The sequence below is a fragment of the Penicillium daleae genome (assembly GCF_028827525.1).
Source record: "Penicillium daleae strain IBT 16125 chromosome Unknown utg000007l_segment0_segment0, whole genome shotgun sequence".
NCBI lineage: Eukaryota > Fungi > Ascomycota > Eurotiomycetes > Eurotiales > Aspergillaceae > Penicillium > Penicillium daleae.
In genome coordinates this window covers 1,819,789-1,846,020 of record NW_026623155.1, presented here as the reverse complement: position 1 = coordinate 1,846,020, position 26,232 = coordinate 1,819,789, and the positions used below count along the sequence as shown (strand labels likewise).

Below are 26,232 nucleotides of genomic sequence, written 5' to 3'. Positions count from 1 at the left end.
ATGGCCCAACCCGTCGAACCCTGGTGCTAGAGGTCCAGAGCTAGTCTAACGCCGGTTTTTTGCCTTTTAATGGCCTGGGACCAGCGCACGCTAATGTTTCGCCCGGACATGACGGCGAGCCAGGGGTGCAGGGGGAGTTGCAGGTCTTCGAAGCGATGCGACTGGCCCAGCTGGGCACTAACGGGCGGTTCGTTCGTGGGGGGAAAATGCAGTCACGGATTTAGTGTCGAGTCGAGTCGTGGACTTTCTTCGATGTTGTTCACTCGTTGTTTTGTGCCTGGAGGACTACAGTACTACTTATCTACTACTGTAGTAATACTCTCGTACGGAGCCCAGCACTGTAGAGTAATATAATGCATAATCCCCCAACTTATATACAGCACTAACTAAATCAAATCCCGCTCAACCTCCTCCGTCCTGCACTTCGTATACCCCAGACATCACTCGCTCGGACTGCGGTTTTCTCGGTCCGCACGGACATATTGGCCAGTAGTATAGCACTGTCCCGGCAGAGTCGACCCATAGCTCGAGGGAAGGCCTCCGAGAGGCGTTCTGCAAGATGCCCCTTTCGAGGTCCTCCCGGGAATGTGCATCGCCTCTTTCACCGTGCGAAACGCCGTTCATCGCCCCATTCGAATTCGCCGTCACCGCAGGTACACAGGCGACGGTACTCTCATCGTTCCCCCTCGACGCCCCGAGCGTCGTCCGTGCGCGCGTCCGTCAAAGTTGACGCCGGATGGGGAGGTCTTACGTCATTAACAAAGGGTCTGGGCCGCCCTAATTAGCCTTCATTTTCTTATTCCTCTCATAACACTCTCTTGTGAGAACTTACAGTAGTTGGTTGTTAACAAGGATTTGATTTCAGGCACGAAGCAATGAGAGTGAGGTAAATTGGGACTAAAGTACATACGCTGTAAATTATCCTCTCTGGGTTAGTCTTCCCTCTCACCGCTGTCCTTGATATCCACACTACGACATCAACCACCACTGTATACTGTATGTACTACTACTACAACAACTAAGAAGACTGAAGCGATCCGGCCAGCCCGGACGTTTAGCTTTCCACGCACAGATCAACTCCAAGCGACGCGCACACTACCTCTTCCCGTTCAGACTTTGTGGCGTGCAAATCTCTTCAGCGTAATTTGCTTCCTGTCAACGGGGGAGGGGCGGGTTACACGGTTACACTACCAGGACCCCAAACTGTCCTAGTAGCGGATCTACCCATCTTTCGCTGTCTGAGATAACCACACACCCCTTTTGTCACACCTCTTATTCCGGAACTTGACTACTATATCTCAGGGACCGAAAAAGGTGACACTGACACTGACTGACATGGTCGATGATGCTTTCTAGGAGGCACTGCGGCCGACATCGGGTGTTACCTAGCCATTTCACTGGAAAGATAAGGGACTGAGGTACCTGGATGGGTGAGACAAAAGTTAATGAAGTGAAATATGTAGGTATGTGCTCAAAATCTCCGAGGATCATCCCAAGCCTATTCCTAAACGAGGTCCGCGCATGTCCGCGTAAGACTTACAGTGGTGTATTGAGGCCCTTCCCGTGCCGGAGCAGCGACTAGTCCTGTATAAAACTACTTGCATATGTAGCGTACATGCATTCGCCCACCGGACCCTGGCATTATAATACATACATGGACCTAGCCATTCTGTGAAGACTAGCCCACTTGCACCTAACTTTGAGGCTTTATTTTCTGATTAAAACTACTTGGCTTTCTATTTCTACGCTAATGCTGATAAGATTTCCGGCCGCTTTCTGCTCCAGCGCTCACTGAATCCAGGGAGTAGAACTGAGCACGCCTCTGATCAGGGTAGGTCAACCTTACATGCGTCTGGCGGGAGATCAATGCTCTTTAAATAAGCAAATATATAGTGCCCAGGGTCCCATAAACTTGAAACTCCGACTATATCTCGTTAGTAGTGTGCTGAATTAAACAGGATCTTATATAAGAGACAATGGCCAAAAATATCTAGAGCCAGTATTCCAATGTTTTTTTTAGAAATCAAAAACCACTTTTGAGAGAAAGTTGAATGTATCCAGAAATTCATTCTTATTGGTCTCTAGACTCGGAATTTTGAACAACCACTGTTTCTTGTAGGTCGTGGGCATCGTCGGGTGTTTGCATAGGAGACAAGACTGGAATTTCATTTAGGATAGTGGGAAATTAAAGTTGTTGGCTTTGGCTGTGTGTGGAGTTCGCGTGGCTTATTTGATTATGGCTTGATAGTCTTGCGTTAAGCCACCACGAGGGCTAACGCTGTTGTCCTCGGAGCTACACAATACGAGAAAACTCTACAAGGAGCCAGTAGAACATATTGATATGAAGGGAGATGACAGGTACATACACCATCATGAGTATAGAATCATACGATTAGGAGCAGTCTTTAATTCGTAAACACAAGGTTGCTAGGAAGTCGCCATGACGGGAGAACATGTAAAAAGGCTAAATTGAGTAATGAAACGACGAGGCAATAGAATCTGTGCCAGTATCTATATTCGGTGATAGCAACTCTATACCTTCCTATATTTCGTCGTGGTTGAAATCTGCCCTAATCGAATTTAACCGTGCAGCACCAACCGAACCAGCAAACACCGGGCTAAGCAGTTCCATTTGCTTATCGATTATCGCAGTATAGACATCATACTGTTTTTGCTTGCTCAAAACATCTTCGAGCACGTCGTATAGAAGCTGGTCCTGGGATAATTCACCTAGCAGGACCACGTTGCTGAGTGAGTTGAGCACCTCGCCATCGTATTCAACGGGTATCTTGATGAGGTCGCCGAGTGCTATTGAGAGCTTAGCCCAACGATCATCAGGTGATTCTTGTCCGAACAGATTACCAGCGCAAAGTGGCCTGTGTGTCGTGGGCAATATGAGCATTGTCGCTATGGATGTCCGCAATTCGCATCCTTTGTTTGTAGATGGGATTTCATTCGGCCTTGGCAACTTCCACATGGGCGTCATTAGGAAATTGAATGCTGGCAACACTATTTGGCTGGTTAGTTTACGATCGAGAATTCTAGTGGGGATCGTGTTTAACAGTTACCCGTAGTCAAAGAGTTAGCTCAAAGCCAACACCATAGTTCTGGTTGGCGGAGACAAAGCCCACGGTAAGGAGGCCAGTTGCCAGCAGATACTAGATCTGTCTGATCATTCTTGAGATTTTTCATTTTTCCGCTGATCCAGAGGGAAATTTAAAGGAGATGAAAGAAAGCGCTGGGAGTTTGGGGACTTTGAGGAAGATGGACAACCAAATAACCGTGCCAAGTGGCCCCACGCCCGACGCCAGGCGACTTGGCACACTCCCAACCATCGTCATCCATCAGTTTTCAGCCCCATCTAGCTCTTTCGCCTTTTGCATTCCCCTATTCGTTGGACAGTCGAAGAATATCCGGTTGGGCCATACTTTGGATCCTCAACATAGCCTCAAACCCTCCCATATCAAAACTAGAAAATATATAAGCACCTCCATGTCAATTAGATAGATACTCGGGCTATTGGCATCTGCAGATAAGACCAAGAGTACCACATCGGGTCTTAGTCTATATGCTCTTTTTCAACTAAATTCCATTCACAATTAGGGCGGAGATTACCAACAAACAAGAATGCTTTTAGGTCGAAGTGGATTTGGAGTTCTATTTCCCTTACAAATTCTTCCCCGTAAACCTCTTTGCCCAATCTTGATACATTTTCGTTCGTATGTATGTTGGCAAGTGGAATCAAGTGGAACTAGAATCACATGAAAAAGATGGTTGATTGAGTTGGAATTGAAGTACCCCTCTGAATGTTTCTAGTACTTGAAGTTACTATGAGCAAGTGACCAGGAAAACTGATCTACCATAACAAAATATAAGGAAACTTAGACCAATCTGCAATAATTATGTCCTAGTGGTATGCTACCGCTCGGGCCATTATTTGCCATACTGATCAAATAGTCTTGGACTGCACACATGGTCCTTTCGCCCGCCATCTAAACATTTTGGAGCACGGTGGGATCCGGCTACCACAATAAGACAGGCTGGAGGGGCTGTTGCTGGCTAGATGGCAGTAACATCTACCCAGAAGCGGGTGTCATCAGACTTATACACGGAATTGCTGTCAATTTGCCCTTGAATCCAGTACACGGCATTCTTATAGTCTGCGAGAGAGGAGTCAGTCAAACGGCACCCTGGGTACGAGGGGCAGGGGAAAATACTGTTAATATCGTCGGTGTTAGGATTAGCCAGTCCAGATGCGCCGTCCCGATGACCGGCAAACCAAAGGTCAACTCCATAGTAGTTTTGACAGTCCCAACGAGAGGCCACGTCGGCATACACGTTGGAACTAAAGTAAACGCCTTGTTAGCTGGAATTTCTACAGTAGACGGGGAAAGGACACATAAACTCATACTTGAGTAGAGCACCGTTGTTCCATTGAGCCTCGGTCTGGCCCGCTAGACCGTACCGAGTAGCACACACACGGAGCATGCCCCAGTTCTGTTTGAAGAGCCCGAAGTTTGCGGCGTCTTCGGTCTTCCCGTCGCCATAGGTATAGTCGGTTGTCATTGTCTCACTGTGCCATCAATCAGGTATATGTCTCCACAACCACCGAAAGTGGGAAAAGGAGGAACTTACGTCTCCAGCATCGCAATGGCAAGGTCAAGGGTGTTCCCGCCGGCATTCAATATGGCTTGCTTGCGCTGGCCAAGGCCCGATACAGTGTAAGAACCGCGGTCATCTCGTTTGACAGGGGATGCAAGGGCCCCAAAGACAAAAAGAGAAGAGATAAGAACGTGGATTCCTTTCATTGCAGGCTTTTGGAGAAGTAATGTTTGAGGCGGTTTATAGTCGAGTGATTAAGTCTGTTCTGCTCTTGACTGCGACTGTAATGGACGCTTTTATAACCCCTTCAAGTGAGACTGGCCGACAAATATAGCTGTATAGTTCTTGAGCTCGCCCCGTGCCAAGTCCGTACCTAAAGAAGGGGCGACATTCCCTTGTCTGAGGCGGAACGGTCATGATGCTAGCGTTAACAAGACGAAGCCGGAATAAGGTGAGCATCATGAGATCGACTAGGATAAATGAACCTATGTACCCTGAAGAATGTGTCCAAGCCAAGAGAAATTGTTTCACTAAGATCGGATTTATCAGATTAGTGCTGGAGCTCTCTACGTATAGTAGTATCGTAAGCAGAGAGACCTGTGGGGAGACTTATTCGCGGGGAACCTTGAGACAAACGAGCTAAACTGGATTTGCTAAGGTCTGGTTCAGACTCTATTCAAAATTGGTGTGATCGAGACCAGACCCTGACTTTTCAACCCCGCATATTCTCAGGCTCTCCAGATCCGACGGTGTACCCCAGATTCTGTCTGTCCCTTCCGTGTTCCTTTAAGACTAGTATCTTCTAGTGACAATAGACAAAGAGTGCCTGTGTGATCCTCATGAGATAAAGTCTAGATTAACTATAAAACAATGAGTCTTTTTATACTATTATCCCAAGATTTTCAAGATCTAAAGGGTAGCATGCCATGATAGGTATTTTTGTTTCTAGCTTTGATGATATATGGAAGTACGGAGAGTACTTTCAGAGGGTGGCTCGCAGTGTACAGGCGCTAAGCCGGGAACGACATAACAACTCACATAGAAGAGAATTTCTTTACCTTTGCTGTATACAATCCACGCTGGTTATTAACCACACTAGTGTGTTTAGTTAGTTACTAAATAGATACGGAGCTTGGCAGGGCCCTAACTAAAGTTTGCGCCTGACTTGGAGTATCATCATGAGTGAGAATAGAAGTATCTGAAAGAGGAAATCTCTAGTGTTTGGTCCGAACTTTGCTCCGTACTCTCATTTATTCAAACTCCCTTTAGAGTAAGCCGTCCTGATCAATCTCCGGCTCGCTCTGTTATCGTAATGTAGCGGCCCTAGTGAGTTTCCTTTACGCCACGCTCAAGTTAGCTTAGCGAGCCAACTCAGCTTCACCCCCTAACCTGCACGTTAACCCCGCACTAGATGTTCCAGGTTACATACGATACTCGCCAACGTCGATTCTCACATTAAGATCCGGTTTCGGAGATACGCATTAGGCGCGTGCAGTAACGATGTAAATATGGGCGATATTCCCCGCAATTTCTCCAGCAGGACAGCCGAAGCTAATTTCCGTAGCATGATGGGGTAAACAATGGCACTAACCAAAATCGGTAGTTCCGGGCTTTGACATACGATGCGAAGGATGCTCGCTAAATACTGTAAAGAGGGCATTGGATATGAAAAACCAAGGCCCCTCGCAGGTTCAGACCTTGAACGTCACGTCCAAAGTAGCTCCCTACCCTAGCTTCCTAATTCGTGCTATGGCTCCCGAAGAGCCGGCTCCGAGGACCTGCATAACCGGTGCCGGTGCTTCTTTTGGACCTGTCGATTTTTCTCCTACGAGGTAACACAAGCAGCGCCTGCGTCTTAGTCTAGTTTATGGGTGTGGTTCCCCAACGAGACTATCTTACTACTTAGTGTAAACATCTACAGAGTTCTAGTTCGAATACACCTCCCAGTTCGAACACTGCGTAGGTACTGGGGAAGGCTTAGCACATAAAGGGTCGTACAGCTTGATCGCAGGATTAGGCTTTGTATCGGGGTTAGGTTTTACCTAGGGGTAAGTCTTGCTGGCAAGTAGCCTAGTTTTTGATAATTTAGCTGTCCTTTAGAAGAGGCACTCCAAGCTCGCTTCTCTTGCCATATATGTGCTGATTCTTTACTGGAACATGTTGGCGTGCCAACCTGATGCCGCTCGCCTCGTGATCCATGGATCGTTCCAAGATGGGACCCACTGGGAGATTGAGCATAGGTCGCATTTTTATTTGCTTTGGAAGTTTAGATACTGAAGAATTCCTTGGTTGACGGCATTTTAGGTTCTGTGGTAACCAGAGGATGGTGATAGGGAAACTAAGGCGAGCACAGACAGGCGCGGGGAACTGCGAAAGGTAATTTGGCCGAATTTGAGGATTCAGGCTTGTTAGAGCCAATTTGCCTTAGGTTCCTTTTTTTCCCACTATTCTTTGGTTTGTTTCCGGTACTCGGGTTCTTATATTGTATTTCGAGAGCCAATAATTCCAAGACATTGAGGCAGGTAGTCTTAAGGTTGAAAGCCTTCCATAGCGCTGTTGACCAGTCAGGGGCCTGTTCCAAGCCGCTACCAGATTACTAAGGTTGGCACTATCATGGGTGTATATAATTATCAAAACTGCAGCTTGAAATAAGCGGCGGTTGTATAACATATTGAGCGAGAGTCAGCTTCAATGTTCTTCCGGATCCTCCTAACTTGCCGACTAGAACCCCTGATTCGGTTAGACTTCCCCTGTTGATTCTGGGAAGGTGAAGCTTAACCTCCTTCCTTCCGGATCAATAATCACCTATCCGGTATTCTCCAACAATACACCTGGCCATTCCAACACATAGCCCAGAATGAGTCTTTCTCCTGGGGGTCTACCCAGGCTATTATCCCGAAAATTCAATTCCAGCTCGCCCGCGTTCTTCAACGCGTCGCGCACAATCAATAATGCCAAACAAAGTACATGGCATCAGAACGTTATTCGTCAAAACTCCTCCTGCTCAACTTCCCCAGCAACTGCCACTCCCGACTTCCAAAGCAAATTGAAGAAATACACTCGCCCACCTGCCCAATTCTCCCCGGGCCAGGCAACCCGCCCTGGATCTCTGAACTCACCAGTGCCGACCGAATTGAGCAGGATCTCTACGATTACGGCCATCGCCTCTGGGGGTTTGTCATCTACCGGTGTACATACCAGAGCAATACAGCCTGGACCAAATTTCTGCGCCGTCTAGTCGCCGACACTGAGGATGTCCTAGAAGGGGCAGATGATCTACTTGATCATCTGGCTATAACTGTCCTCGAGGACCCGGGCAAGTTCGACGGGGCTACTGCAGCGGTGGTTCGAGAGCATTTCAATCAGTGGGCAGCGACGGCGGTGGAAGAGGAACAGGGCACCACAGCTCAGGGTCTCGTCCCGGGGCTGGAGGGGTTTCAACGGTATAGATATTGCATTCAGGTTACGCAGGATGAATTGGACTCGGTTCTCGCTGATGATTATGAGAGAAACGGGTTTCTGCGTATGATTTGGAGGGATTGGAAGGAGTATGAGCCGTTTGAGGAAGATGGAGAGAGGTTTGAGGAGGAGGAGGAGGAGCCGCTTGAAGGATGTACCTTGGAAGCGGTTGGGTGGATGAGGGTTCCGTTTTGGGGTGTGATGTTTCTTCCTTGGTCTCATTTGCGGGATCCGAATGCTTGGTATATAGAGTATCGTCGGCCGCCGGCGATTGGTCATTTTTAGTTTATTATTTTTTAAGCAAACTAGTCGCGTAGGAACCTTGGTGAATCGAGGATACCGACTGTGCGATAGCCGCCATTTTTAGTATGTACAAAGACCTAAGATGGAGCAACCTAGAAGACAGATATTCAGCATTACAAAGTCAGGATCGAAGATTAAGGTTCTCGTGAGTTGGGCTAGGGATAGTGATCTAGATTGGTTAATTGCAATATATTGATTATGATCCGTCAAAGCATCATAGTTTCGTGTATTACCTGCAGCTACGGCCGTCGATAAGTGCCACCAAAGTGCAAGCGGCGTTTCATTAATTTTAACGGTAGAATTCTCGATTAGGTCATTTTGCTGCTTTTAAACCTGAAAGATTAGGCTACCACGGCCAATATCAAACCAGAGGAATTCTGATTTAGCCAGCCAGGGCCCACGATTTTAATGACCCATCTCTCATGCGATTTGAAACATTTTAAATGCGATCTGGATTGTATACGAATCGACTTGAATCGAATTGAATTACATACGACTCAAACCACCCACTAAACCCCCCTTCCTAACTTGATACAATGAGTTGTCTCGAAAATCGAAATGTCCATTTAATTCTCCAGTAGTCATCTAGACAAAGAACCAATCCACGCTTTCAACTCAGCATGAAGTTCACAAAGCCCGAGAAATTTTTCAATGCCACCTAGCAAGAACGGGAGCCCTATTGGCACCGACAACTATCATCGCACCGGCATCAAAGGTGCAACACTGCCGCGTCGTGGATATCAAGTAACGAATGAAATATTTGACACAAAGTCAAAAAAAGAAAAGGGCCAAAAAAGGGTACAATTGAAGAAACAAATCATAGCGCCAGCTAGCCCAGAAATCAAAATCAGTGATCGTCAAAGCCGTGGAAACGTCAAAATCAGTCTTGTGTACAATCTTGTAAACCTCAGCTCTTGCTCGGGAAACGTCAAAATGAAGTGTACAGTGAGAAGAGGAAAAAAAGCAAAAGACATCAAGCAAGGGGGTGTCAGACCAAGCCAAGTCAACAAAGCACAAGACAAACCTAGGCTAGTCTAGCGACTAACCCGTCGCTGGCCCATCGAGTCACTAATCCGCCTGGCACCACCACTAATCGAACGCTCCGAGATATTATCCATATCCCGCGCCGAAGCATTGACAACCCGCAACTTCTCACGAGGCACGGTATATGTCATCTGCACACTGCGACCCTCCGCCGCACCTTCAACATCCCAATCATCCTCGTACTCGTCACAGGTCTCGTCGTCACCGAGGTAACCCGGTGCCCCGATGAAGAGGTCATCGCGTGTACCGCGAGACATGGCAACGGGCCCCTCGGATAGTCGCTTCTTCGCGTTCCAGTCCTTCGCGCCTTGTTTGCGGCGGAAGAGTTCTGCAGAGGCGCTGACTGCGCGGCGGGGGGCGTTGGCGCCGCTGCCGATGGATGGGGAGCTTGTGGCTAGGATGGTGCTGCGTCGGTCGATGCCCGAGGCTAGGTAGGCTGTTTCATCGACGTCGTCGTCGCGCTGGGTGGAGGTACCGCTGCGACGGGTGAGTGTTAGAGCGCGGCGGACGGTGTTGAGCATCCAGTCTGATGTCCTGGGCTTTGATGCGGGGAGTTTGGAGGGTGAGGATTCGGTTGGAGTGATAGGGGTGATGAGTTCGTTTGTATCGTGGAGGAGAGACTCGTTCTCGGCCTGGCGTTGGGAGAAGGTGGTTTGAGCGGTGGAGTAGGAGTCCGTTGAGATGGATTTCACCGAGGGAGCGTTCATGCCATCGGCGTCGCTGTGCGTTGATCCGGCTGCGAGTTGTTCAGCGCTGCTGCCCCAGCTCAGGGGTCTTTCCACGAGAACTGCGCGAGCCTGTGAGACCTGCCCGGTGGGCTTGGTTGTGGCGGAGCAGAAGGAGAAGGCTGAAGACTCAGACAGATTGGTGGATGTTCTGTCGCTCTTTCCAGCCGGAGAGGCACGGCCGTCTGATACAGAGCCATTATCCTTTCGGCGGCTGTAGAACGGCCCTAGGCCGACACCAAAGATGGTGGTCCGTGGCGTCACAAACGGAGTGTCTGCGAATGGATCCTCTTGCTCCTGGACGGCAGGCTTCGTGTCCTTTGGAATTGTTGCCATGAGCCGTTCCCGGAACATCGCCTCATCTTCCTCGCGTTCATCAATCGGGTGAATCTCACTCGTCGTATCGCTGCGACGGTAATCGGCGTAGCTAGATGGACGATACGTTCTTTGTTGGCTCATGGGTCGCGTCCCTTTAGTAGGAGAAGTGTCCGCCAGCAGACCAGTTCTTTCTGCAAGGCCATCATTGGAGTCTTTCCAGGATCCCGGCCGCGATGCGACACTTCGATTCACGGACCAAGGGGAAGCGGCTGCGGGCTCTTGTTTCTCGCTCATCTGCGATCCGCGTATACTACTCGCCTGGTGAGGCTCATCTCGAGTCCAGAAATGAGCACGTTCAGCGCCGAGGGCCAACTCGCGGAGTTGTGAGTCACGCTTGCTTCGGACGGTGCGCTTCCGATGGTATCTCCATACACAGAGGGCAATGGTAATGACAAGTGGTATTCCGAGACCTAGCCCAACTCCAAGTCCTGCTTTTTGACCGGAAGAAAGGGAATGGTGGGATGCTTCTGTGGACGCATAGCTGACAGAGGGATCGGAATAAAAATTCACCCAGCTGCTTGAGGTTGTGTTGTAGAGATATACCTGCGAGTTACGTTCCGCCAGGGACGTCGCTCGTTTGGACGATGATTGCTTGGGAATAGTGTATCCTCCAGCAATCATCAGTACACCTCCAGGGAGCATGGCCACCGAGTGACCAAACAGTCCAGTTCCCTCGGCAATCCCCACTCCCTCACAGGGGGGCACAGTCCAGGCCCATTCACCCGTGCCGCCATACTCTTCGCCGATATGAAGAACCGCAAATTGAGGATCCGCAGGCGTAGACGTGTCTCCTACCCAGCCTCCAACCACATAAACCTTCGTTCCATCCTGGGACAGCACAGCGGCGTGGCCAGATCGAGGTTCCACCTCTACAGCATCTCGTACAGCCAGTTCCGTTCTGGGCTTAGGATCTGAGGTGACACTGACAAAGGCCCAGCTTTCTTGTGGCACCGAGAATATGGCCAGCTGGGACATGTTGAGAAAGGCCTCTCGGGTATGGCCGCCGATAAACAGGAAGTCTTGTTGGGATTGGGTCCGCGAATGCATCTCTGAAAATGGAACTACGACCATTCCTGCCTCGGGGACAGGGGGTGCGCGGTCTCCAGTAACTCTAGCATCGTATTCAGAGGCGTGACTTGAATCAGGATCCATGACAACCATGGTCTGCGAATAGTTTGCTGCATAGATCCAGGTATCATCTGTGCTGTTTGCGAAGGGACACATCCCACCAAACGAGTAGAAGGTAGTTCCAGTCGTGTTGTTGGGCACGAATGAGAATCCGGCAGCCAGGTAATTCGGTCTTGTACTTCCCTCTTCCGAGGCCACCGTGAGCTGGGTCCAAGATCCATTGCCGATCGAACTGGTGTTGTCAGGCTGGAATTGCCACAAGGAGTCGGTCCCCGATCCATCGTGACAGTCTCCGGTGTAGACTGAAATGATGCCGCGATCGTCAATGACGGGGATGAAGGTCGAATTACCCTCCGTAGTCTGGAAGGGGGTCGCCGAGAGCAAGGTGTGGTAGGTGGGGTTTTGCGAGTCGAGGATCATGGAGATGCTTAGCGACAGGAACTCGGTCTTGCCAGTGGCGGAGCTGCTGGGCTGCAGCAGATAGGCGAGAGAGTCATTGTGTGATGGCGAGAGGAAGATGGAGGACGGGGTGTATGGAATGGCGATGGTAGAATCGAGGAGGCCGAGCAGGAGGGCAGCGGAAGAGAGTGGGCTGCGCTTGGAGCGGCGACGGAACTCCATCGCGCGTTTGTGAAGGTAATCTGAGACAAAATCAAGGCGAGGGATGCATTCCAAGATCGGCGAGCATGATGCCACGCGATTGACAGAGCCAGGTGACGAGTCGATGTGCGAGGGACCACCGAAAATGCCACGAGAGAGACTGTTGATCTGTCTTCAAGGCGTCTTGGAGGGATTCATTGAAGATTTGATGACGACAGGAGGGAAAGAGAGAACACAAATGATATGGTTGATGATTGACTACTGCAGTTGGGGCTGTCCCCTCCACTCTACGACTGACTCCTCCGCCTTTGGAAGTAAACACACTTCAACCACCACCCAGCCACACCGTCGTAATCACCGGTGTCAATTGGGCCAGATCGCATCGATGGTGAGTGTGAAACACCAATGAGCCTGCTCGACCGAGAGATGGCTGACGCCTCCATGGCCCCTCAACAAAGAAAAGTGGGAGACAAATCGAGTGCCGAGTAGCTGATCAACATGCTAATCAACCGCGTTGCGGGGGCAACGGGCGGGTGAGATGGTGAGATGGTGGGGGTTGGATGGGTCACCTAGCAGAAGTACTACTGTAGGATGGGAAACAGATTGCACTAGTGGATCGTCACAGAATCCTCGTAGCCTATCGTAACGGTTACTTTGCACTTTTCGTGATGAAGTCGCGCCAGAGTTAATCTAAGATAAAGTGGGCGGCGCTACGCTGTCAAGGCACAGGCCTCTGTCTCGGTGCGGGGCTCGAAATTATTATTCAAGACGGAGAAGATCTCGCTCGATACGCTTCGGAAGATGCGTGTGAATGTCTTTTGAAACGTCTTTCGAGTTGTCTCTGGCAATGTCTCTTGATGGGTTCTTCCAAATAGGCATTAATAAGCTGCTGTTGAACTTTCCTCGGAGGTCCCAACGGATGGAACCTCGCTGTACTCATCTCGCTACGTGGCTGATAGACTGCCCAGGGTTCACACTCTAACTCGAGGTAGTATTGCTAGATCCCATGAGTAGTGAACATAAGCGAGTCGCGTATTTCCCTAGAGGACATACCCTCAACTCTTCACTACTGCTCCAAAGTTGTCCAGCTCTACGGTCAATTGACTGACAATCTTCGTAATCATTGCTCATGCATTTCATTCAACAATTTTGTCTCGTCCGCGCGGACATTTGGATATATAAACTCCGAGAATACAGCATCCAGGCAAAAAAAGCTCCTCAGTAGGCAGCAAAGTCAACTATACCTATCTATGCTTGTCTGCCCAATCCCTGTAGAAGAGGCCCAACCGTTCTATCAGACCAATCCGTATCACGCTTAAGCACCGTTGGGCGCGGTAGCGGGCTTCGTGGGCAGAGTGGTGGACAGTGGAGGAAGCAGGTTCTTTGCGCCCTCGCGCGCGTACTGCGCCATCAAGGCGTCCATGATGACCAGCGCGGACATGGCCTCAACGATAGGCACGGCACGGGGCACGACGCAGGGATCGTGGCGGCCCTTGGCCTCGAGAACACCCTCCTCCAGTCCGTAACTGGCAGTGTTCTGGGCCTGACCGATGGTCGCAGGGGGCTTGAAGGCGATGCGGAAGTAGATGGAGGCACCGTTGGAGATACCACCCTGGATGCCGCCGGAGTTGTTGGTCTTGGTAGTGAGGCGCTGATCGGCGGAGACGACGAAGGCGTCGTTGTGAATGGAGCCAGGCACCTCGCAGCCGCCGAAGCCAGAGCCGATCTCGAAGCCCTTGGTGGCGGGGATGCTCAGCATCGCGTGGGCCAGCTTCGCCTCCAGCTTGTCGAAGCAGGGCTCGCCCAGGCCGACGGGCACGTTGCGGATGACACAGGTCACGGTGCCGCCGATGCTGTCCTGTGCATCGCGGAACTGCTCGATCACCTTGGTCATGCGTGCGGAGGCTTCGGTCTCTGGGCAGCGGACGGGGGCGAAGTTGTCTACCGTTGTGCGGTCGATGGTCTCGAGGAGCTTCAGGTACTCGGGGTTGGTAGAGGCGGTGGGGTGTTCGGGGGTTGGGGGGAAGAGGTGCTCGTTGCCAACGGAGGAGACGAAGGCGACGATTTCGACATTGTGCGACAGCTTGAGGTACTTCTCTGCGATAGCGCCGGCGGCGACACGACCTGGGGAGTGGTTGTTAGTTTTGGGATGCTGAAATGTCGATATCTTTGTTCTAAGACATTGCGTCACTCACCAATGGTCTCACGAGCACTGCTACGGCCACCACCACTGCTGGCCTTCACACCGTACTTCTCGAGGTAGGTGAAGTCGGCATGACTGGGGCGGGGGTACAGGTCCATTGTGCTGCCACCGTAGTCCTTCGGGCGCTGGTCCTCATTGCGGACAATCATGCCAATTGGTGTGCCCAGGGTGACTCCGAACTCTGTGCCTGACTGGATCTCGACTCGATCCTTCTCATTGCGCGGGGTTGTGAGGGCACTCTGGCCAGGACGACGGCGAGTCATCTGGGGCTGAATATCTTCTTCGGTAAGTTGCATGCCGGGAGGCACACCGTCGACGATACAGCCGACAGAGCGGCAGTGAGACTCGCCATAGCTGCAAGAGAAATCGTGAGCAGGTGGCGCTGTATTGCTGTGCGGAGGGGCAAACTTACGTGGTGACTCGGAAATGTTCACCCCACGTCGACATGATGGCGGGGATTAACCAAACGATTTAGGCTCGGCCAGGAGAGGGAATTGGAAGAGAGGTGAGAATGAGAGAAAAACCCCAGTATCAATTGGCAACAGCAGATCAACAATATCTCACCAAAAAGGGCAGGGATGATGCGAGACAAAAAAAAAGAAAGAGACCCGACGCCGCCGAAAATCGACTCATCGATAGTTTCCTATCTGGGACTAGCGCCACCGACTATCGGCCGCGCTGAGATGTGATATTCCCAATGATGCCACACTCCCCTTGCTCCTTTCCAAATGCTCGTCCGACGATGTCTAGCCTCGTCGCTGCGCGGTAGTGCGAGGCACATCCGATACAACTCGTCATATCCACTCGATCGCTTCGCAGAGCTCGCTAGTCGTCCATCGTCCCAGCACCAAATTTATCAGTCGCTTTCAACGGACCCTTACGTCAATCTCTCTATTGAGCACTTTCTACTAGAACATGCACCCGTCGACTCGAGCATTCTCTTCCTCTATATCAATCAGCCATGCGTAGTAATCGGTCGCAACCAGAATCCATGGCTGGAGACGGATTTGCGAGCACTCTACAATGACCGTCGGCCTGGCGCGGGTCAAGACGATGCAGCTGTCTATGTCCGGCGGAGATCAGGAGGTGGAGCTGTATTCCACGACGAGGGAAACCTCAATTACAGTGTGATCTCTCCGCGCACCACTTTCACACGCGATAAGCATGCGGAGATGGTAGTTCGGGCGCTGCACCGCATTGGCGCAGTGAATACCAGTGTCAATACTCGACACGATATTGTCATGACTCCCCCAGAGACACCAAGGGATGGCAATGAGCCGCCTTTCCGAAAAGTATCTGGGTCGGCCTTCAAGCTCACCCGCCACCGAGCCTTGCACCACGGCACCTGCCTGCTGGATTCGCCCAATATCCATGACTTGGGCCGTTTCCTTCGCTCTCCTGCGCGAGGGTATATCCAAGCGAAAGGTGTCGAGAGTGTTCGGTCGCCCGTGGGAAATGTATCGAGTGCGCTGGCGGACTCATTCTTTTCTATGCAGGCGGTGATGGACAACGTAGTAGAGGAATTTGCGCGGATGTATGGCGTTCACACTGACGTTGTCCGCCGGGCACGCCGGGCCCTTGCGGGCGAGCCTGAGATTTTTGCCGGTGATAGCTGGGTAATGGGAACCGTGGGTGATGCTCAAGGAGAGATGGAGCCGGAGATTGGCAAAGGAATCGCGGAGTTGCGGGTGAGTTGTGTTGGATACTGGCGATAAGCATGAGTTGCTGACAGCATGGTAGTCGCTGGAGTGGAAATACACTCAAACACCCCAATTCACCTTTTCCACGTACCCTATTGAGGAAGATTCTCGCGAGCGTGCACCACTGCCAGCAACCCTTCCCCCCTCGGTGAGCTTTCCTTCATGGAGACATCCAATAATGCTTTTTTTGGCACATTGCTAACAGTGATTAGACACGCGTGTTCCTCCGTTTAAAACACGGGGCTATCATAGAAAGCAATATCTCTACTTCTTCGGATGCATTGGTCGCATCTGATCAAGCCAACCGTGTGCATCAGGTCTTGAACGGCCAGAAACTGCACGAAATCACTGTCGAGCGCTGGACGGAGATGCTCCGTCAAGGCTTGATGGCCACTGATGGTGTAGACGATGCGCTTGTACAGGAACTGGCAGATTATTTGGGAGATCTGCTAGGAGGGCAGTGATACCGCAACGTGTGACTTGTATTATTATATATCGGCTGGCCATCCAGCTTACTGTACATTAATAAACCAAACCCATATTCGGATCGGCTTCCCCCAGCAGCCCTCGGACGAGGAGACTGGACCCTGCATATTCCTCACCGAATGCATACTAATTAGACCGTACACGCACATCACCATAACATATCGATTGTTACAGGGTCACGTTTTTTCCCAATGTGTCTTGTACCTGCATGTTAGTCTCTATTTCCATTGGTGGAGTATGGATTTTCCACTAATCACGAAGCGCACGGTCTTGGATGCTCGGCTTTAAGGAGGAGCAATGCCCCCTTTGCTGAGACAGAGTATAGTAGTATTGAGGGTCAGCATCTTGTCTGGCATACAACCTCACCATTTACAAGACTTACTGTCTATCAGCTTACTTTCAACCTGGTAGAAGCGCATTATCTTCGTATTTCTTACCATTTCCTTTGGCTCGAGGAGACTACAACTGGTATACCATATACAACCGTTGTAGATCCTCTCCCATATCCACCTTTTAACACGGCGTACCATTGAACTTGGGACCTTCATAGAAACGTGTTCATCCCGGTTAGTGCTGGCTTATCTGCACTGCTTATTCGTCTTTCAGACTCCAGCAGTCTGCAGCAACCATCTCACTGCCAAGGCAGGCCAAAAGTCCCTTCCCCGCATCGCGTTGTATCTACCTTATCAAGAAAGGATATTCCAGTGACTGGCTAAATCCACGTATTCAGCCACCGTTCTTTCACGCCTGTCGAGCATTGGCCATTCTGAGTCAAGGTCGTATCAGGATCCTCCTCCAACCTATCCCCATGGGGTGGTGATCTGCCCGTATCACCCCCACATCCCCGCCAGTCAAAGCTGGGGGTGGGGGTCCACATTCATGAAGAACACGGCTGAGAAGCTCATGTTGCTTTGGCCATATCGGACCAAGTGGTCACCATGCACAATTGGCACCATGGTCCTCTTGGCTATTCAGCACTGGCTCGGATTCGTGGAGGATTTCCCCCTCGTTTCCTCGCCTTGACTGCGTTCTCAGCACTCCTTATAGGCTGAATCAGACAGCCAAGAAGGCAGCTGGGGCGGATGACACCTTCTATAGACAGCGTCGCAGTCTGATCTCAAGGTATATCAGTAGCCGACGGCAATCAAGCTTGTGTAGTCATTACCGCGCTTTGGTTTAAATCATTAACTTCGGCCCACTTTGAACATTACTGGCCTGAATCTTATAGTCATTCTTCTGCTTTTTGCCTTGCGAGGGGCTATACTGTCACCATGTCGTGGCTACTTCAGAAGATCGTCCACAATGAGGCGATGAGAACTGACCCCAAGGAGATTTATGGGTGGAGAGTCTATGCCCTGGCCTGCTCCGTTAGTAACACTTGGATGCTCATGAGCAATAGCTATTCTGATTAAAGCTGACACATGAAAAGGCTTGCTTTGGTGGAATGCTTTTTGGTATGGACTCTGGCATCATTGGCGGAGTTCTCACTATGCCACCATTCGAATCGTAAGTCTCAAATCTATCTTTCAATCTCCCCTCCACTGGCTGCGACACATGCTAATCTAGCTGTCTACTATAGCAAATATGGCCTCACGGGTCTAAGCAAGACTGCGCAGGCTAATCTCTCTGCAAACATTGTCTCCACTCTCCAGGCAGGCTGTTTCTTCGGAGCTTTGTTGGCATCTCCCGCCGCCGATCGATGGGGGAGAAGGTATGCCCTACTCGGTGCAGCGACGCTTGGAATTGTAGGTGTCGTTATGCAAGCCGCAGCTAGTGGTCACCTCGAGGTCATGTATATCGGACGGTAAGAGTCATCATTCGGACCCGTGAGCTCTGGTCCCAATTCAAAAGCGTGCATACTAATGATAAACTCCATCAGTCTCATCACCGGCTTTGGTGTTGGCTCCGCCTCAATGATCAACCCCCTCTACGTCTCAGAAAACGCACCACGCGCTATTCGTGGCGGCCTAACCGGTCTCTACCAACTCTTCATCACAATGGGAATCATGCTTGCTTTCTGGATCAACTACGGCTGTCTATTGCATATGAGTGGTTCTTCTATGTACCTTGTCCCTCTGGCAATGCAAGCCCTACCCGCAGTCCTTCTATTCTTCGGAATGCTCCTATGCAACGAGTCGCCTCGCTGGCTGGCCAAGCAGGACCGATGGGAAGAGGCTCGCGCGACTTTGTCGAAAGTCCGAGCGCTTCCTGCGGATCATCCCTATGTGGAAGAGGAGTTCCAGGCCATTGCGACTCAATTGGAACAGGAGCGTGCTTTGGTTGGTGGCTCCGGCTTCTGGGACCTGATGAAGGAGATGTGGCTTATTGCTGGTAACCGGAATCGAGCTATGATTTCAATCTTTTTGATGGTGTGCCAGCAGATGACTGGTACCAACGCTATAAACTATTACAGCCCGCAAATTTGTGAGTTTTACGTTGCATGGAGTGATACTGAAATAGAAACTGACAGTATACAGTTCAAAACGTGAGCCTCCTCCCTCTCGCATCTCGACAAGGTCATGATACAAGTTACAACAACAGCAACATGAATCTCTAACACATATTCTTCTTCTAGTTGGGCATCAAGGGTAAAGCAACCAACCTATTCGCCACAGGCGTCTACGGAATCGTGAAAATGGTCAGCTGTGGCGTCTTCCTCATTTTTGTTGCCGACTCCCTCGGTCGTCGCCGCTCCCTTCTCTGGACTTCCATCGCTCAAGGTCTGGCAATGCTGTATATCGGTCTATACGTCCGCATCGCGCCTCCGGTTGAAGGAGCACCAGTAATCCCGGCCGGCTATGTTGCTTTGGTCTGCATCTTCCTCTTTGCGTCGTTCTTCCAGTTTGGTTGGGGCCCTGTATGCTGGATCTATGTTTCTGAGATCCCGAGCGCTCGTCTCAGATCGCTCAATGTGGCATTTGGCGCGGCGACGCAGTGGCTGTTTAATTTTGTCGTGGCTCGGGCTGTGCCGGTTATGTTGACTACCGTTGGTGCCAATGGTTATGGGTGAGTTGACATATTGTAGTGTATGAAAGTTGGAGGTCGAGGTTGCTGACAATGGGATTCTAATTTCTAGAACATACATTATCTTTGCATGCTTCTGTTTCTCTATGTTCTTCTTTGTCTGGTTCTTTATTCCAGAGACCAAGGGTATGTTTAGCCTTATCCCTAAGCAGGCTTGGACACAACTGACCGGCTTTCTATAGGTTTGTCGCTCGAGAAGATGGATGATCTCTTCGGAGTCACAGAATTGCTTCAGCAAAAGGCTGCTGATCCCGAGCAGGGTATTGTCACCGCCGATGCGGACAAAATCGCTGGCTCTCACGTCGAGCATGTGAACCCTTCGATGGCTAACACGCAACCTGTTAACAAAGTATAAGTCATGAGGTCACAGTGAAAGCACAATGTCGGGGTTTGAACGAGTTACACTAAGAATGTAGTCGAGGGAATCTACACCTAATCCTAGTTTGCTAGTTCTTGCAAATTAATACCACCATAAGAATCGCCATAACGGCTGTTCAAAAAATTGTAGTCAATAATGATTCTCAGAATCAAAATTGTGTATTCACATAGCTCATGTCGTCATATCATATACATCATAACCACTGAGCCTGATATGCAGGGCGGCCTCAAGAATGGCAAAGAAAACAGGAACAAGAAATCGCCACCGCTATGAATGGAACGCTCGCTGAAGCCAACCTCCTAATAAAATCGAAAAGTGGCAAAAATAGCTCGCCAATAGGCATGAAAATGACAAATGGACAGGAGGGAAGGGTGAAGCAACATTCTGCAGCAGATGGAAAAGTGAACGCAAGGGCATAGAGATGGGTGGGCTATGGGGTCGCCGTGATTATCTGACGGCACGACCAGGGAATCTTCGCCCCGTGAGGCCTTGCTGTGTTTGGCTGCGAGTAACGCGTCGAGACGCGGGGCGATCCTCTAGACTCAAACCGCCAATACCTGGACCAAGCTCGTTCCTTCGCGGAGAAAAGGCAGAACCAAACTCGGAGTTTGGATGCCTGCCGTACCGAATGTTACGAGTAGTGGCATCGGTCATGTTTGTGGCGGTGGTAGCAACAGTTTCAGTGTCTGAATCTTGATCGTAGTCCGACGGTGGATCATTCACTCGTAAGTCACTCATAGTGAAACTGTGAGGATTCTTGCGTGGTGTTGGGAAGCGATTGTGGGGATGAGATGAAGAAGAAGCAATTCGGTAATTGGGTGCAGATGGCAGGGCTGATGACAACCCCGAGGAGAAGCTGGAGCTACCGGTGGTTGTTGAGAAGGAAAGAGGGGGGCTTCTGAGTGCGAAGTGACGGATGGTGCCGGAGGGGGACTGCCGAACGTGGAATGGGTGGGAGACCAAGCTAGAGCTGGTTGATCTGGCGACAAAAATTGAGGAGATGATGGCTGTGGTGAAATAGGCTGAGGGATCGCTGGGCTGTGGCCGTGGTGTTGTTCCGGGCTCGCGGAAGTCGATGGCGCTCTGTAGGAAGCTAATAACCCGAGGCCTTCTTGAACAGCCATGAAGACAAGGAGCAATTTGCCGTATCGGTCGAAGTATTCGCGCTCATAAGATGCTTGAGGCAGGTGAGCCCCGAGATGAACGGCCGCTGCGAGCTCAGTGATGTAGACCAGGATCTCCATGCCATTCCAGTGCACCAGAGGTCGTTTCACAGCTTCCAAAAGAGCGAAGCCTGCGATAAGACTGGCGCTTCCCAAGGCACAAGCTTCAATATAGTTTCCGGGAATCGAGAGCTGGTGGTTCTGGGAGAATGTCCAGGCGGCCATGGATCCCATTAACAGAGCCAGTCGAAGGTATTGGAATAAAAGATGACTTGAAGGGGGAGAGTAGGGTTTTTGATTGGGCGATTGTTGCTTCCAGTCGCTCTTAGGGCTTTCGGGGTCAATGTCGAAAGCACGCTCGAATAATGTTTCGAGCCCAGTAGAGGTATTGAGATCACTCGTTGGAAAGAATGATGGAGGCCTAAACACCGGTTCAGGGCTCGAGGCCTTCAATTGCCATTGGTTTGGAGGATTGTATAGACCTCGATGAAATGGATTGGGTTGTACGACCCGCTCAATGGGCTTTGCTGACGGCTGGTTGCGGAGATTCCATGCCGGCGGCTTAGGAGCCGGTGGCAGGCTGCCAGTGAAAGGGGAAGGGCCGTCAAAAACAGACGGCCGCTCTCGCCGCTGGACACTCCCGTTCGGCTGGAGAACAGGCTGAGGAGCTGATGGAGTCCATTCCATTTCGTCCACCTCAGGGGGAGGTGTAGGAAAAGCTGGCGACTGACTTGCTGGGGGCAAAGGAGGTGCCAGCTTCTCTAAGGGGAATCGCTGGTCGAGTGGACCACCGGTATGACTCGGTGTGATAGTATCTCTTTGGGGCCTGGGGCTGGAGATAGGAGATGTTCCACTGCTTCGCAGAGGCCTTTCCCAGGAATTATCAGACCAATCGACCAATGGCTGAGTGTTGTAATCCACCACTCGACGAGAGATTACGACTGATAACAGCGTGAAAGCGATCATGAATGTGTGCAGAGCTGGAGGAAGGCTGGGTCCAAGAGCGCTTGCAGACGGGTCCTTGAGCAGCTCCCAGAAAACGCAACGAGCAACAAGTGTGATGAGTTGTGCCTGATAGTATTCGGCGAACCCGGCGAATCTGCCAGTTCGCCCCTCTACCTTCATGCGCAATTTTGGATTCCACCAGATGGAAAGAAGCCCTGCGATGAGGGCGAGTCCTGCAGTAGATGACAGATCGATTGAGCATTCACTGGGAAGACGACCCATCTGCGCTGTCTGGCTCACACAAGAAAGCACCGATACCGGAATATCCGAAGACAGGTCAGGATCAAAAGATGGACCAGAGCTCGTCAGTATGCTTGTCACGTCCCAGGTAAGCTGACCACCAACACTGGTCCAGTATCCGAACGCGCCAGCGTAAACAAGCAAGCTTTGCCAACTGCGGTCCCTGGCCTGCCGTAAAGTCTTGCTAGCTCTGCTGCGGTCCATCATGCGACGAAGATGATCTGCCTTGGCCTCGTAGCCCTTCTTGCGAATTTCTTCCAGCACCCGGGGCCCGCAGGCATCGCAAACTTGTGGGTATCTTTCCTCGAGGCCTTTCTTGAACTGCGCGTAGCCACGCTCATATTCGGCATCCGAGGGGTCATCAGATGGTGGGAAATATGCAGCAAGTGAAGACCGGAACAAATGCTGGTTCCGAATACATTTCGAACAGAATGAACTGGATCCTGCAACGTCGGTCGAGTCGAGGGCTGAACTCGAGGCGTCGGCGCCCTGATTAAAACGATTTGTGTCCTCTGCCGGGGGATCTGTGATATCTCCATTCTATTGAATCAAGCGATAAAGCATTAGTATCTTTCCAATGGTTCCGGCCTGTTTCTCATGATGCACACCTGATCCAAATAGTTATCAGCCTCACAGTGTTCACAGTGGAATTTGCGAACCGGCCCACGAACGGGCTGGGTAGCGCGCCGACCGCAGTAAAAGCAGGTCAGACGTTTTGAAAAGAGCGCCATGACATGTTAATAGTGGGGTATTGCTAACCAAAAACAATAGACGTGGATTGTCGTTGGTAGCAAAGGAGAGCAGAGCGGAAACATGAAAATAAACCCACGCAACCCCAGGCTGTGGCTGCGGCTGCACAGACCACTCGAGGCACGTGTTGCGCGGACGCGACAGCTTCAATTTTGCCCAAAATAAACGGAAACTACCACTTCATGAAGGGTCTGGGCAGAGAAAGTCTACTTCTTCGTCACCTTTTTCTGCTTTGGCTACGGCTCTATTCAAACATGTTTCTTTCGCCATAGCAACGCCGACCTTCTCTACCCACCCTCAAGCACGCAGCCGCGGTGACATCATGGCTTCGACTCCACAGACCCTCTGGGGTCTCTTCTTGAAGATACTCGGCCTTGCAGCCGCCATTGGGGTTCTCATCCTCGTTGTGTGTCCAGAACCAAGCTTCGAGAATAATCAATGCTTTCCAGAACTAACCATGGCTATCCTAGGTCATCCTAGTCTCACTGGTGATATCTCAAAATGCCACGCTTCCCAAAGTCCGTCGAAGGGGCACACCCGTCCACGTCCTTGTCGTGCTAGGCAGTGGTGGTCACACTGCCGAAATGTTCGCCATTCTCGAGAATCGATTTGACTTTTCCGTCTACACCTACCGCACCTACGTCGTGAGCTCTGGGGATGACCTTAGCGCTCAAAAGGCCGTTGATTTTGAAGACACAATTGCGCAAAGGAATAAGATCGAGGAGCCAGCCGATAACTACACGGTTGTTACCATTCCACGGGCACGACGGGTGCATCAATCGTACTTGACTGCGCCGTTCTCGACACTCCACTGCTTCTGGGTCTGTCTTCTGGTTCTACTAGGGCGACACCCAGACCAGCGCCCACTCCCCTCACAGTATCCTTCCGTTTACCCCGACATTATTATCAGCAATGGACCAGCTGTAGCCGTGTGCATGATATTCGCAGCGAAGTTCATACGGTTCTTCATTTTCTGTTTCCGCTGGGTATCCGGTCAGGCCTCCAAACCTGAGATATCAAGGCTCCGAACCGTGTACGTGGAATCGTGGGCTCGCGTTCGGACACTGAGTACTTCTGGGCGGATACTTCTTCCTATCGCGGACAAATTCCTTGTTCAATGGCAGCCTCTAGCGGGTCACCGAGCTTGGTGGGGCATGAAGAGAACAGAATACTGCGGCTGGGTTGTTCTTTGAACTGTTCTTCGTGAGCAGAGTTCTTTTCTACGATGCATATGCATACCATACCATTCACTAGGATATCATACTTGAATAGATGTCTACCCCAGGAATATTAGACATACAATGTGGAAGCTTTACTTGATTCTCGGCATTCTGGCCGAAGCTCCAGGCCACGGTACTTTTCCCTCCACATACCGATGTGGGGACTGCAGAACCACTTGTGGTAAGCAAAGGTAAGAGTACATAAGCACGGCGAGCTACAGCTGTTCTTAAAGAGGACCTTTTGGCTTCCAATAGAAGTGGCGAGGCATAATCAGCATCGGAATAATCCCGTCCCAATCCCCACCTGTTCTGATCATCTGCTGGGGTGGCTGTCATCGCATAACTAGCCCCGCATCCCCCCTCGCCGAAGTAACCCGTCGAACAATTACCAGTCAATTTATTTAGAACGATTGCACAGTTCTTGCCATTGATTCAACTTCCAAGTTTTGACAAAGAAAGTCCTCAACCCGATCAATTCACCATGCCCTACGCTTTACGGGGTCGGAATGTCCTGGTCACGGGGGGCTCACGGTATAAATGTCCCTTTTATGAACAGAGCAAGCACGTCGAATATCTAGAAGCATGGCTAATCTAAAATTTGGAAACAGAGGCCTCGGTGCGGTAATCGCTCAGAAATTCGCCGCTGAAGGAAGCAATGTTGCCATCAACTATGCATCAAGCAAAGAGACAGCTGATAAAGTCGCGTCAGATCTTGCGGCTCAGTATAACGTGAAGACGATTGTTGTTCAGGGCGTATGAACCTCCATCGAATGCTGAGAATTGATCCAGCATTGTCGTTCTGAAGCAGTTATGTGGCTGATCTCATTATGAATATAGGATGCGGGGAGCCAGAGCGATTGTATCAATGTCGTGAAAACAACCATTGAGCAGCTGGGAGGTATCGACGTTGTCATCTCAAATGCTGTAAGTCGACCTACACAGGTTTGTCAATACTCTGAGATATACTAATCTCCGGACAAGGGGTGGACGAAGATGACCAAATTCAGCGACCTGGATGCAATGGATGACGCAGATTGGGATAAGGTGGGGTTTACATGACGTTCAAGCCTGTTACCACCAGCGCATGAATGGCTAACAAGCAATAGTGCTGGTCAATCAATGTCAAGAGCAGCTTCCACCTTTTCAAGGCTGCTTTGCCCACTTTCAACGCCAATCCCGATGGTGGTGTCTTTATCCTCACCTCTTCAACCGCAGTACGTCTAAAGGAATGAGTATCAGCGCCGGTTTCAGACATTAACATCAAGTTCAGGGTGTTGTCCCCAGTGGCAGCAGTCTACCTTACGCAGTGACCAAATCAGCATGTAAGTACCCCGTCTTATCCTTGATGAACAAGCAGCTTGCTGATCTTGAACACAGCAATTCATCTCATGAAGTGCCTTGCGCATTCCCAGGGCCCCAAAATTCGCGTAAATGCCGTATTGCCTGGCCTTCTACTTACTGAATGGGTACGAAACTCCGTATTCAGTCTTCTTGTACGGAACTTCTGCTCACATCATCACAGGGCCAACGCTTCTCTCCGGAGCAGATCAAGGGCTGGGAGAACAGAACCGCGCTCGGACATACGGTAAGTAGTCGGATCTTTCTAATATTTGCTGGTTCTCATTATTCTCGTTGTAGCCCGAGGTGGAGGATACTGCAGAGGCCTATCTTTCCATTGCGAAGAACTCTTCTATGACTGGCCAAGCTGTCCAAATCGGTACGACCATAGTGTTCTAACAGGAAAAGGCTGCTGGCTAACCCATCCAGATTCCGGATTCCGTTAAAATCGAAACGCGCTCAAGGGTTGCGCAGGCAGGCAAACA

At 50.6% G+C, this 26,232-nt stretch overlaps 10 protein-coding genes across 10 annotated transcripts; 5 read left to right on the top strand and 5 right to left on the bottom strand.

Annotated features, from left to right (window-relative positions):
* Positions 1-2,542: 2,542 nt before the first annotated feature.
* On the bottom strand, positions 2,543-2,902 carry N7458_007829 (uncharacterized protein; the record flags this gene model as incomplete). Its single annotated transcript, XM_056911211.1, has 1 exon — positions 2,543-2,902. One exon carries the CDS (start codon positions 2,900-2,902, stop codon positions 2,543-2,545), a length of 360 nt encoding a protein of 119 aa, XP_056764037.1.
* A 1,157-nt stretch (positions 2,903-4,059) lies between these two features.
* N7458_007828 (uncharacterized protein) lies at positions 4,060-4,808 on the bottom strand (the record flags this gene model as incomplete). Its single annotated transcript, XM_056911210.1, has 3 exons — positions 4,060-4,345; positions 4,412-4,573; positions 4,636-4,808. 3 exons carry the CDS (start codon positions 4,806-4,808, stop codon positions 4,060-4,062), a joined length of 621 nt encoding a protein of 206 aa, XP_056764036.1.
* Positions 4,809-7,569: 2,761 nt separating this feature from the next.
* N7458_007827 (uncharacterized protein) lies at positions 7,570-8,346 on the top strand (the record flags this gene model as incomplete). The annotated part of the gene is made up of 1 exon (XM_056911209.1): positions 7,570-8,346. One exon carries the CDS (start codon positions 7,570-7,572, stop codon positions 8,344-8,346), a length of 777 nt encoding a protein of 258 aa, XP_056764035.1.
* A 1,052-nt stretch (positions 8,347-9,398) lies between these two features.
* On the bottom strand, positions 9,399-12,260 carry N7458_007826 (uncharacterized protein; the record flags this gene model as incomplete). The annotated part of the gene is made up of 1 exon (XM_056911208.1): positions 9,399-12,260. One exon carries the CDS (start codon positions 12,258-12,260, stop codon positions 9,399-9,401), a length of 2,862 nt encoding a protein of 953 aa, XP_056764034.1.
* A 1,294-nt stretch (positions 12,261-13,554) lies between these two features.
* N7458_007825 (bifunctional chorismate synthase/riboflavin reductase [NAD(P)H] ARO2) lies at positions 13,555-14,889 on the bottom strand (the record flags this gene model as incomplete). The annotated part of the gene is made up of 3 exons (XM_056911207.1): positions 13,555-14,363; positions 14,435-14,796; positions 14,855-14,889. The coding sequence occupies 3 exons, from the start codon at positions 14,887-14,889 to the stop codon at positions 13,555-13,557; spliced, it is 1,206 nt and encodes a 401-aa protein (XP_056764033.1).
* A 281-nt stretch (positions 14,890-15,170) lies between these two features.
* N7458_007824 (putative lipoate--protein ligase) lies at positions 15,171-16,606 on the top strand (the record flags this gene model as incomplete). Its single annotated transcript, XM_056911206.1, has 3 exons — positions 15,171-16,130; positions 16,183-16,290; positions 16,355-16,606. The coding sequence occupies 3 exons, from the start codon at positions 15,171-15,173 to the stop codon at positions 16,604-16,606; spliced, it is 1,320 nt and encodes a 439-aa protein (XP_056764032.1).
* A 1,293-nt stretch (positions 16,607-17,899) lies between these two features.
* On the top strand, positions 17,900-20,007 carry N7458_007823 (sugar porter family MFS transporter; the record flags this gene model as incomplete). The annotated part of the gene is made up of 8 exons (XM_056911205.1): positions 17,900-17,995; positions 18,058-18,134; positions 18,208-18,432; positions 18,508-19,052; positions 19,106-19,113; positions 19,204-19,634; positions 19,705-19,778; positions 19,835-20,007. The coding sequence occupies 8 exons, from the start codon at positions 17,900-17,902 to the stop codon at positions 20,005-20,007; spliced, it is 1,629 nt and encodes a 542-aa protein (XP_056764031.1).
* A 471-nt stretch (positions 20,008-20,478) lies between these two features.
* Positions 20,479-23,170, bottom strand: N7458_007822 (uncharacterized protein; the record flags this gene model as incomplete). Its single annotated transcript, XM_056911204.1, has 3 exons — positions 20,479-21,064; positions 21,133-22,979; positions 23,048-23,170. The coding sequence occupies 3 exons, from the start codon at positions 23,168-23,170 to the stop codon at positions 20,479-20,481; spliced, it is 2,556 nt and encodes an 851-aa protein (XP_056764030.1).
* Positions 23,171-23,511: 341 nt separating this feature from the next.
* On the top strand, positions 23,512-24,382 carry N7458_007821 (glycosyltransferase family protein; the record flags this gene model as incomplete). The annotated part of the gene is made up of 2 exons (XM_056911203.1): positions 23,512-23,595; positions 23,660-24,382. 2 exons carry the CDS (start codon positions 23,512-23,514, stop codon positions 24,380-24,382), a joined length of 807 nt encoding a protein of 268 aa, XP_056764029.1.
* Positions 24,383-24,890: 508 nt separating this feature from the next.
* N7458_007820 (SDR family NAD(P)-dependent oxidoreductase) lies at positions 24,891-26,193 on the top strand (the record flags this gene model as incomplete). Its single annotated transcript, XM_056911202.1, has 10 exons — positions 24,891-24,940; positions 25,018-25,162; positions 25,247-25,333; positions 25,391-25,453; positions 25,516-25,623; positions 25,680-25,731; positions 25,787-25,875; positions 25,932-25,994; positions 26,048-26,126; positions 26,177-26,193. The coding sequence occupies 10 exons, from the start codon at positions 24,891-24,893 to the stop codon at positions 26,191-26,193; spliced, it is 753 nt and encodes a 250-aa protein (XP_056764028.1).
* Positions 26,194-26,232: the final 39 nt, after the last annotated feature.